Below are 11,107 nucleotides of genomic sequence, written 5' to 3' on the forward strand. Positions count from 1 at the left end.
CCAGCAGCCACCACGCTTCCCACCATCCCCCCAGCCTTCCCTCCGCCATCCCAGCAGCCAGCTCCGTTTGTTCCTCCCCAGAAAATCAATGATGTTGGTTGTCTTGTTTTCCTGATTAATTTGCTATGGTCTTACCCGACTTGTCCTTCTCCCTAATTCTCTTCCTTTGGTGGGCCCGGCTGGATCTCCTGGAGCAATCCCAGCTGCTCCCCGTGCCCCTGGCATCCATCGCTCCACCTTCCCCCCTCCCCACCCATGGGGACGGGGGGGTCCCTCCGGTCCCTCCTGCAGGCAGCCTTGGGACGTGGCCGTGGGCTGAGGGCTCTGCACCGTGGCACGGGGACGGGGCTTTGCATCGCGCTGCTGGCTGCAGCCTGGCTCTCTGGGGTGGTGGTGGGGTTTGCCAGGGTGCTTTGATGCGAGCGTGACATCGATGATTAAAAAATGAGGTGGTGTGATGCAATCATGACATCAGTGAGACATCCGCATCACTCCGCTGTCACGTTTGCATCGGCGAGATGTTCACGGCCATGAGTCTGGAGAGGGGACAACCCAATATCTGCCTGGCTTCGGCGTCAGAGGCTTCACGGTCCTGTTCCCCATGGGTTTCTGGTACTCAGCATCCCAGGGGCGGTGGGCACAGCCACAGCGACGCAGGCAGGATGGGGTCCTGCGGCCGAACAAGGGAGGAGCAGCAAATTCAGGGATGCCCTCCGTGCCCGGGTCTGCCTCTTCATTTATCTCCCAGGGGAAAGGAAGCAAATCCTTGGCAGGTCCCCCAGGGCTGGAAATTGCAGCCCTGGCTTTCGCTTGCAGGAAGGTTGCACATTAAATTTCCTAGCAGGAAGGAAGGAGAGAGGCTGGTCTGGGGAGACGGCTGGGTCTTTCCCCGGGGAGGCGGGGAGCAGCGGGGAGCTCTGGGTTTCCCACCTCTGCTGCCCACAGCAGCCCTGTCCCCATCCCTGTCCCCATCCCCTTGGACACCTGAGGCAGGAGGGGGAAGGGGTCCGCAGCGGGGGGATCGATGCTGGATGTTGCCCTGACTTTGCTTTCCCAATTTCGCCCCCGTCCCCTTGGCAGTGTTTTACGGGGGCAAGCGTGGGCTGAGGCGGGTGCTGCGTGGGCTCAGAGCAAGACCTTGCATCCCGTTTTGCCCAGAGCAGGGGACATCGCTGCTCCCTGGAGCTGCCCTGCCCACGGGCAGGTTGGCACCAAACCCCCAACCTGGGGCTGTGGGGCAAGTGGGGAAACCCTGGTCTGGTGGGGACTGGGGCAAGCAGCCCCCTGCTTCCCCCCACCGGTGTAAGAGCCTGGAGCTTGTTGATGCTCCATGCAATGCCCCGTGCAATGCCTTGTACGATGCCCCCTGCGATGCCCCCTGCGATGCTCTGTGCGATACCCCAAGCAATGCGCCCTGCAACGCCCCGTTCTGCGCTCCAGCTCCACAGCTCCACAGCCCTTTGCCTCCTGTCCTCCTTCCCTCTCCCTCCCCATCCTCACACACAAAGCCCAACACCCCCTTCCCTCTCCCCCGGCCCAGCGGTGCCTCGGAAGGGACTGAGAAAGCCCAGGCAAATCCAGCCCTTTGCAGCCCTGGGCAAGCTCTGCCAATGCACGGGGGGCAAGGAGGGCCGGGGGAGCTGATGCCCAGCCAGCCTTCCTCCCCCTCATCCTCCCGGCCTCCCCTCCTTCCCTGCCTGGGCATGGCTCTCCCTCCTCCCCCAGCCCCTGTCGTCACCGCCAACAGCTTCGAGTAAGAGCCGAGACATCCTTCGCCAGAGTCCAGTCCTCGCCGGAGCCCTCCGCGGCACAACATCCCAACCCCGGCACGGCAGAGGGAACGGGGGGCTTGGCGGACCCCTCCTTGCTCACCCTGCGGCAGGTAAGGGGGTTCCTTGGGTCCAGGCTGGGTGGGAAGGAGAGAAGCTGTTTTTCCCTGCAAATATCCACGATTAAAGCTGTTTGCAGAGTGCCGAGGACAGTCAGGGAGCGATAGGGAGGCAGCGGCAGGGAAAGTTTCCCAGCTCTGCGTGAAGTTCTCATCTAAAAACCAAAAATCCCCTGCTGCCTGCTTTTAAAATCCAATAAATAAGTTATTTACCCTCGCTGCCTCCCTGACAGCACGTCGGGATGCCGAGATCTTTGCCAGGCTTGCCGCGGTCGCAGGCATCCTCCGGTCCAGCCTTTAGCATCCGCACGGGACAGGTTCCTGCATCCCTCCAGGAAAGTGGTTGGCAGGTACCAGCCAGCAGCGGGTTTTTGCAGACACGTAGGAACCCCCCCACCCCGGGGCATCACGCTTCCAACCCAGCGCTTTGTGCCACGGATGGAAATCCGTCCGGGCAATGGTTCGGATGCGGGGAGCCGAGGCAGGGCTGTAGGGAAAGGTCAGGCAGGGCTGCCGGAGGAGCACCGAGGCCGGGGAAGCGGCGGCACGGGAGGGAAGGGGGATGCGGGTGCAAGCTGCTGGCCGGGTGACTGGGTGGCAAGGCACCCTGGGGTGGCCTGTGTGTGTGTGTGCGGTCTCCCACCCCCCGCAGTCCCCTTCCCACTCACCTACCCATCCCCACTGTGACCCATGGGTGCGTGTCCCGCGTGGGTCCTCTCCACCCGTGTCCCCTCCAAGCCCCCTTTGCCACAGACAGGCAGTTTCAGGCACAGCTTTGCATCACCTGGGGCACCTCCCTCCCCTCTCCAATATCTGTCACTGTTTTGGGGAACCCACGACATCCCCACTCGTGTGACCCTATAACCAAGCCCGGAGCAGGAGCAGGTCCCCCAGCACCCCCGTACCCGCCGGTATATTTAGATATCTCAGCCAGAAGAGGCAAATCCATCATTTTCTCTCCAGCTCAGGGCAGTGGCCGGTGTTTCTCCTCTCGTTTCCCACCCCCTCCACCATCCTTGTATTAATCAGTTGAAAACTGCGCAGAAGATGATGATGAGTTCAGGAGGGCTTTGTGGTTTTACCGGGCCAGGGAGGAATTTAAGCCAAAGGAGCTTCTTATTTAGCAACACCAGTGCTGGGCTGGGAACCTTCTTCTCTTTGGAGATGAAAGCAATTGCCTCCTGGAAAGGGGAGGCTGCTCCTGGGGGCACGGGTTGGGTGTGGAGGAGTCACCTTGTAAAGCAGGAGCAGATTTCGGGGCCTCTGCAGAGCAAGTGGTTTCTCCCCTTGCAGAGATTTTCTTTTCTGGGGAGGGGAACCAAACACATCCGTGGATGGATGGACGCATGGGTAGATGGATGCGGGGATGGATGTAAGGATCGATGGGTGCGTGTATGGATGGATGAAGGAACAGACGGATGGATGGATGGATGGATGGATGGATGGATGAGGGTGGATGGTGAAAGGATGATCCCTCTTCTCAGAAGTGAATGCTCCTGGAGAAACCAGCCCCAGAGGCCCATTCGGGGCAGCGCAGTCTCTTGGAGCAGCTGAGATGCTTCCCCCTCCCTCGCTCTCAGGGCATGAAGCAGCTTTGAGTCAGAGAGGGCAGAAGGATGGTTGAAACCAGTTATTTTCTGGTCACATCAGTAAGGTTTGGAGCACTGGGCTCCATCTCTGCTATCAAATCAGCTGGGGACACATCTGGGCTCCCCATCACTTTAACTCGCGGGGTTCAGCTGCCCGGCTGCGACTGACGCTGCCCAGCTTTGTGTCCTGCCTGTTCGTAAACCGGGGAGCAGATGCTTTGGGGACATTTTGCCTTGACTCTGCATGGTGGCAGCTCAGATCAGCTCCAAGCGCTGCTCACGGCTGGGAGCAGCTTTGAGGGGACCACAGCAGGATGTCACCTCCCAGACCAGCACTGCAGTGGCATCGCGGTGACAGTGCCCCTCTCTGCTGTCTTTCCAGGAATGAAATTTGGGGCAGGTGGCTCAGCGGAGCATCCCAGACCACGCACCCACCCTGGTCCGGCCGTGTCCCTGCTGAGGCTCTCCCAGCCCACCTCCAGCTCCATCCATGGCTCCTCCAGCGCTCGCTAACGGTGGGGACACGCAGGACACCCTGCCGGAGGTCCCCTGTGGTGGCTTTCCCTGCTGAGCTTCCTCTCCCACCACCACCTCAGCTGGTCCCTCCTGGGGGGCTTTGCAAACTTCTCCAGGGAGGGAGTCCACGGGGGACACCAGCACAGGGAGCATGGGGCGGCTGTCCCATGGCATCATCCCCCTCGTCGCGTGGTGTTTCGTCACCTTCCAGGCGGGTAAGGGTGGCCCTGGCTTTCCCTGGGGTACCTGAATTTCCTTCGCTCGAGCCCTGCCTTCCCGTGGGTGTCACCCGCTGGGGCCTCAGGGTGGGGGTAAATTTGGGGAGAGGGGAGGGGACGCCGAGGGAGCTGTGGTGCATGTGCATGGAAAACCAGTTGTCTCCCAGTTTACCCCCATGCAGTCTCTCAGCGTCCCCATTCCCCACGCTGGCATGGTGTTCTCCACCATGCTCCATGCCACGATGGGGTTCGTGTCTTTGCGGAGCAGCTTGACACCACCCAGGCACTTGGGTGGGGACAGTCTGTTCTGGGTCATCCCCTCCGGGGATGCCCCTCTGGGACCCCAGATCCATCCTATGCAAACTAGAAATGTTGGAGGGATGGAAATAAAATGGATTTTGCTTCCACTCCTTGTCAACGCAAGATCTCCCAGGAGTTGGGCATCTTGCTTGTCCCTTTGCTCCAGACCAGCCCTCCCCAGCACCTCTAAGACCTTTGGATCTGCTCAGCACATCACCCCTGGCCAAAGTACAACCAGGGTCCCTTGCTGGGCTAGCCTGGGGAGAGCTTGCACGGGGCACGGGGCCGTACACCCACCCTTCTTCAGGGCAGAGCCACCCGTACAACGCCTCTTTGGTTGCACATCACTGTGCAAAGCCCTCCCTCTGTCCCTCCCTCCCTCCCTCCCTCGACTTGCTGCTGGAAATTTATGGGGCTCTGCAGCGAGCAAGGACGGCCGAGCGATGCACCGCAGGCTGACGGCACCGAAGACCAACACCAACAATTTCTAGGCGGAGCAAAGCGCATTGCGTTCCTTCCCAGCCCCGTCTCCAGCCCAGCCCGAGGGATGGTCTCTGGGCAGGCTGCAGCGGTCCCAAGGACTGGGTCAACCTCCACTTTGCAAAGCTGAACCAGTTAGCACCAGTAAGAGCAGCTGGAGGGGACTGGGAGGAGGACCTCAGCCACTCCAGAGTGGGATTTTCTTGGCCAGCGTTGCAAGGTTGACCTTGCACCACTCTCCGCTCCCCAGGAGGAGCATGGGGCAGCTTTGAGGGGGGTAATTCCCCTCTCCCCACCCCAGCGTGGGTTTAGCATCCCTGCCTGCTGCGACAGAGAGGGGGCTTGCCCAGAAGGGGCACCCCATTTCCATGGTGTGCAGGGGGGGTGAAAGGGGAGTCAGTGATCTCTACCCCATCCCCGTGTCCCCGCAGCCGCCTGCCTGCGGGACCAGCCCGGCAGCCACGCCGAGGAGCGTCTCTTCAAGCATCTCTTCACTGGCTATAACCGCTGGTCACGGCCGGTGCCCAACACCTCCGACGTGGTCATCGTGAAGTTCGGGCTCTCCATCGCACAGCTGATCGATGTGGTGCGTAGCTCGCCGGTGGAGATCCCAGTCCCGTGTGGCTTCTGACTTTTCACCAGTTGGTCCTGCTGATCTGTCAGGCCAGGACCTGGGGACCCTGGTGGGATGTTGGGTTCGGGCACCGGTTCCTCGCCATCTCCAGCAGGTGACAAACCACCCACCCTGCCTCCCTCAGACCTCCAATGAGCAGGGGGGTCTGCACCCCTCCTCTCCATCCCAGACCCTGCTTTCCCTGACAGCGGGGGACAATCAAGGAAAACTGCAGTTCTCCATCCCTCCCATGTCCTTACCCACCATCTACCTGCCCTGAGGCACCTCTGGGCTTCTCTGTCCATCCATCCCTTGCTCATTCCTCCCATGCACACCCATCTATCTGCCCATCCACCTTTCTACCTATCCATCTATCCACCCATCTACCTATCCACCTGTCCACCTGTCAACCCATCCACCTACCCACCTATCCATCCTTCCGTCCGTGGGACGGTACCTTTGTCCATCCCTCGGAGCAGCTCAGAGCTGTACGCTGCAATATGCTACTTCTTGCTGCCATCTAGTGAGCAGATATCTCGGGGAAATATAGTGTCTCCTTGGACTTGTACCGGTACCAGTCGCTTCCAGGAGCTGGACCCCAGGGATGGAGAGGAGACAGTGAAACCAGTGATTTGGGGCACGGTGCAGTGATGGGACAAGCCCTCTCTCTCCATCTCCTCTCACCTCTCCTTCTTTTCCACTGCAGGATGAGAAGAACCAGATGATGACCACAAATGTCTGGCTGAAGCAGGTAGGAGCCTGTTCCCTCTCTGGGGCAAGGGCAGGAGCATGTCAAGGAGGGCACAGCATTTGGGGCAGAGAGACCCTGCCCCGGGGCGCTTGGTGGCATCTCCGTGGCGCTGCTCCTCTGGATGCTGCCAGAGGAGGAGGAGGCATTGGGCAGCTTGGTCCCACCAGACCTAGGGCCACCTGATGCCCTTCCCTCCATGTCTCCCTCCATGTCTCCCTCCAGGAGTGGAGTGACTACAAGCTGCGCTGGGACCCAGCAGACTTTGACAATGTCACCTCCATCCGGGTGCCCTCTGAGATGATCTGGATCCCCGACATTGTGCTCTATAACAAGTGAGTGATGCTGCAGAGATGAGGCATCCCTAGGGACAGCTCCCCCATCCCATCCCATCCCATCCCATCCCATCCCATCCCATCCCATCCCATCCCATCCCATCCCATCCCATCCATCTCATTCCTGCAGCTCATAGAATCCTAGAATCTCAGACTGGTTTGGGTGGGAAGGGACCCCACAGCCCACCCAGTGCCACCCCTGCCATGGGCAGGGACACCCTCCACTAGCCCAGGTTGCCCAAAGCCCCATCCAACCTGGCCTTCAACACTGTCAGGGAGCCAGGGGCAGCCACAGCTTCTCTGGGCACCCTGTGCCAGGGCCTCAGCACCCTCACAGGGAAGAATTTCTTCTTTATATCTATACCATCGCATCATATCATCTTATATCATCCCATCTCATCCCATCTCATCCCATCTTATCCCATCCCAGTAGGTCTCTGGTGCTGTCAGCCCCCACAGGCCTCCTGCCCCCCATCCCACCCCAGTGGTAAGGATGCAAACGAGTCTGCATCCATCTCCCCATGTCCAGTGCTTATGCTCCCACCCATCTTCATGCTCTGGGTGATGCCCAGGAGGGTGAACCCAGCATGGTGCAGGGATGCAGGATGGGGCCACAGTCTCAAATCAAGGCTCATGCCAGCCCTGAGAGCTGGGGGAGCTCCTGGCCCTATTTTCGGTGGTGGGGAACCTTTCATCCTCCTCTAACCTTCCACCTCTCCACCCCTGCAGTGCCGACGGGGAGTTTGCTGTGACCCACATGACGAAGGCTCACCTCTTCTCCAACGGGAAGGTGAAGTGGGTGCCGCCCGCCATCTACAAGAGCTCGTGCAGCATCGATGTCACTTTCTTCCCCTTCGACCAGCAGAACTGTAAGATGAAGTTCGGCTCCTGGACGTATGACAAGGCCAAAATCGACCTGGAGAACATGGAGCACCATGTGGACCTCAAGGATTACTGGGAGAGCGGCGAGTGGGCCATCATAAATGCCATCGGCACCTATAACTCCAAGAAGTATGACTGCTGCACCGAGATCTACCCCGACATCACCTTTTGCTTCATCATCCGTCGCCTCCCACTCTTCTACACCATCAATCTCATCATACCCTGCCTGCTTATCTCCTGCCTGACCGTGCTAGTCTTCTACCTGCCCTCCGACTGCGGGGAGAAGATCACCCTCTGCATCTCCGTCCTGCTTTCCCTCACTGTCTTCCTGCTGCTCATCACGGAAATCATCCCGTCCACCTCGCTGGTCATCCCTCTCATCGGTGAGTACCTCCTCTTCACCATGATCTTCGTCACGCTCTCCATCATCATCACTGTGTTCGTCCTCAACGTCCACCACCGCTCCCCCAGTACCCACACGATGCCCCGCTGGGTGCGTAGCTTCTTCCTCGACTTCATCCCTCGTTGGCTCTTTATGAAGAGACCCCCGGTGCTGCCTCCCCCCGAGGGGACCGCGGGGCAGTACGACCTCCCGGGGACCAGGCTCAGCACCTCCCGGTGCTGGCTGGAGACCGATGTGGATGACAAGTGGGAGGAAGAGGAAGAGGAGGAGGAGGAGGAGGAGGAAGAAGAGGAGGAAGAAGAGGAGGAAAAGGTGTACCCCAGCCGCATGTCCCAGGCGGGCTCCCACGGCCAGGGCACCCAGTGCCGCTATGGCTGCGGGCGCCAAGCTGGAAAGACGTCGGCGGGCTCAGCCCCCCGGGTGCCCCCCAAGGGGGAGGAGGAGGAGGTGGGCTCGGGCCGGGGGCTGATGCTGTCCCCCAGCATCCTGAAGGCCCTGGAGGGGGTGCAATACATCGCGGACCACCTGCGAGCCGAGGATGCTGACTTCTCGGTGAGTGGGTGCCCCCGAGGGCTGGGGGGTAACGGGGGGCCCCCACCCTGGGTGCTGCCTCCTGCCACTTGTACCTCCATGCGGGGGGGCAGTGCTGGGACCCCCCGATCGGTTCCCTGGCTGCTGAGGACCCAAAGCCACGGAGAAGGTCAATGACCCCCTCCTAGGGGATGCCTGGTCCACCGGGTCAGTTGAGGGTCTGTGGGGATGTTGGGGGTCCCTCTCCTGCCCGTGATCTCCTGCCCTCTGAGAGCAAAGATGGCCCAACCTACCCTGCTGGGACCTTGCTCAGGGGCTGCACACCTACTTTTAGCCAGGTGGATTCAGAAATCCCTGGGTGGGATTTGCTCTGCCCTGAGCAGCCCCCCTGCCCCCAGAGAGGTCCATCCCCCAGCCCTGCTGCTCCAGGGATTTCCCGAGACACGGGGTATCTCCTCACCCTGAGGCAAACAGCAGATGCAAAGAACCGGGTGGTCTCCTAACCCCAAGGGATCCTCACGAATGGGGGTGTTGCATCCTCTGCCCACGCTCACAGCCTCTCTCCGCTCGGCAGGTGAAGGAGGACTGGAAGTACGTGGCCATGGTGATCGACCGCATCTTCCTCTGGATGTTCATCATCGTCTGCCTGCTGGGCACCGTGGGGCTCTTCCTCCCGCCCTACCTGGCAGGGATGATCTAGGGGCCGGGCCAGGCTGCAGTGGGGATGGCAGGCAATGCACGCTCCTGCCTCCCGGGGAGCTGGCATGGTGATGGCCACGTCCAGCCAGATCCTTGCCTCTCCCCGGGAGGACATGGGTGCAACCATGGAGGACCCTTGGATGGGAAATGCAGGGTGAAGCAAGGGCTGTGCCAAGGGGTGACATGGGGAAGGTGGGGAGGGACGGCTACCTGCCATCCTGCCCAGGGCTGTCGCAGCCATCCTGGCATCGAGGAAGACACGGTACAGCTTCTCCATTGCCCCAGCGTAGGCTGGAGGCATCCAGGAGAGGCATCCGTCTCCTCGAGCTGCTGCAAGTCCTACCCAAAACCCAAGAGCTGCCTCTGGTTGTGACTGCAACGTGCTGGGCAAGAAGAGGGGACATCACAGCTGGTTTAGGATGCATCCTGACCGCAGGGTGCTCAGGACCACAGGCTGGTGAAGTCATGCATGACATGGGGCAGGCAATAACACTTTGGATGGTCCATGCAGAAGGGGTACAGCCATGGGAGGAGAGAGGTCCCTGCTCAGCCGCATGGCTCAGGGGTCTCTGCTCTGCAAAGCCCAGCCCGGGCACAGACCCTCTGCAACACGCTGGCACGGAGCTCAGGGTGGCAGGGAGACGGGAACTGCCAAGCCAGAAATGTGGGTGGCTTGGAAGGGAAAAACCACCCTGCAGAGCGGGACAACCCACCCAGCCATGGCCAGAACAGGATAACCCACCCAGCCATGGCCAGAATGGGACAACCCACCCAGCCACGGCCCACGGACCCCGGGAGCTAGCTTTTAATTTCTAGCCTCCATGTACCCCTAAAGGACCCACACTTACAGAGCATCTACTCTCTTCTTCCGTGTCCTGAGAGACACACAGCTTCTCCTGCAACATTTTCTCCTCCAGGAGACCGACCCATCGCAGTGCTGGATGCAGCCCGAGGGGTTTCAGAAAACACTTTGTGCTTTCAGGAGTGAAATGGGCTGGAATAAATGGTGACACGGAGGGACACGCACGTCCCGAGGGTGTTGCAGCCGTTCATGCAGCCATCGGTGCTTGCAGGCTGGCTCGGGCGTGCACACGCGGGGCTGAGAAATGGGGTGTGCGAGGGAGCGTGTGCCCTGGCGTGGCTGGCTGGATGCGTGTGTGGGTATACGTGCGTGCGACCCCCCAACCGGCTGCGCACAGGCTTTAGGGCTCTGCAGAGCTGGGAGCGCACGGGTGGAGAGAGCTCTCCTGTGAGGACGATTTCTGGCTCGGTTGGGGCTGCGTCTCCTTGGGGTGACGCAGGGGTGTTGGCCGGAGGTGAGCAGGGCAGGGCAGACATCACCGCGATGGGGCAGAGAGGAACCCACTCCCCTTCCCACGTTCATCCCTGCAGCCACCCTTGCCAGTCACAGCCGGCACCCACCACCCCTTTCAGCTCAGCCCGGCCTGGCTGATGAGGCCACCAGGTCACAAGCCCTCGAGACCCCCCCCAGCATCCTTCTTTTGGGGGGGAGCCCATCTTCATGGCTGTGCTACCCTGCATAAACCACTTCCCGGCAGCCTCCACCACGAATTTCCCGCGATTCCTGATGCTCTTCAAAAGCAAAGGTCTGCAGATGCTCTCACTAGCAAGCCTTGGGGTGGGAGCAGGGGGAGTCCAGGACCCTCGTATGGATTGTGGGGTCAACAGGAGGGAAATGGGGCTCCAGAGAGGACGTGGATGCAGCAGACCAAGGTTCACCCCAGCAGCTCCCCTGGGGATGCTCCCACCGGGACTCCTCATGCCGGCAAGACGGTTCAGAGGTCTGAGCAGCACCAGCCTTACTCTTTCTAAGGAGGTGCTGGTGACCAGGGGACGTGTCCCCAGGGTACGGGGGGGTGACAGGCAAGCAACAGGCACAGCAGT

The 11,107-nt window shown here is 60.6% G+C and overlaps 1 protein-coding gene across 2 annotated transcripts; it reads left to right on the forward strand.

Annotated features, from left to right (window-relative positions):
• Positions 1-1,551: 1,551 nt before the first annotated feature.
• CHRNA2 (cholinergic receptor nicotinic alpha 2 subunit) lies at positions 1,552-9,817 on the forward strand. Of its 2 annotated transcripts, XM_075750266.1 has the most exons (7): positions 1,552-1,882; positions 3,860-4,208; positions 5,423-5,577; positions 6,311-6,355; positions 6,578-6,687; positions 7,417-8,524; positions 9,078-9,817. In XM_075750266.1, the coding sequence occupies exons 2-7, from the start codon at positions 4,145-4,147 to the stop codon at positions 9,201-9,203; spliced, it is 1,608 nt and encodes a 535-aa protein (XP_075606381.1). In that variant the 5' UTR covers positions 1,552-1,882; positions 3,860-4,144; the 3' UTR covers positions 9,204-9,817. The 2 variants fall into 2 exon arrangements, with proteins under 2 accessions (XP_075606381.1, XP_075606382.1); XM_075750267.1 differs by lacking the exons at positions 1,552-1,882; positions 3,860-4,208; positions 6,578-6,687 and having other exon boundaries at positions 5,539-5,577.
• The last annotated feature ends 1,290 nt before the right edge of the window (positions 9,818-11,107 follow it).

Source organism: Balearica regulorum, chromosome 3 (assembly GCF_011004875.1).
Source record: "Balearica regulorum gibbericeps isolate bBalReg1 chromosome 3, bBalReg1.pri, whole genome shotgun sequence".
Taxonomy (NCBI): Eukaryota; Metazoa; Chordata; class Aves; order Gruiformes; family Gruidae; genus Balearica; species Balearica regulorum.

Excerpts from the sequence above, each read along its gene's own strand:
- CHRNA2 (XM_075750266.1), top strand. The coding sequence starts at position 4,145 with ATGGGGCGGCTGTCCCATGGCATCATCCCCCTCGTCGCGTGGTGTTTC. Across the intron at positions 4,209-5,422 it reads TTTCGTCACCTTCCAGGCGG|CCGCCTGCCTGCGGGACCAG; the intron begins GTAAGGGTGGCC and ends GTGTCCCCGCAG. Across the intron at positions 6,688-7,416 it reads GACATTGTGCTCTATAACAA|TGCCGACGGGGAGTTTGCTG; the intron begins GTGAGTGATGCT and ends CCACCCCTGCAG.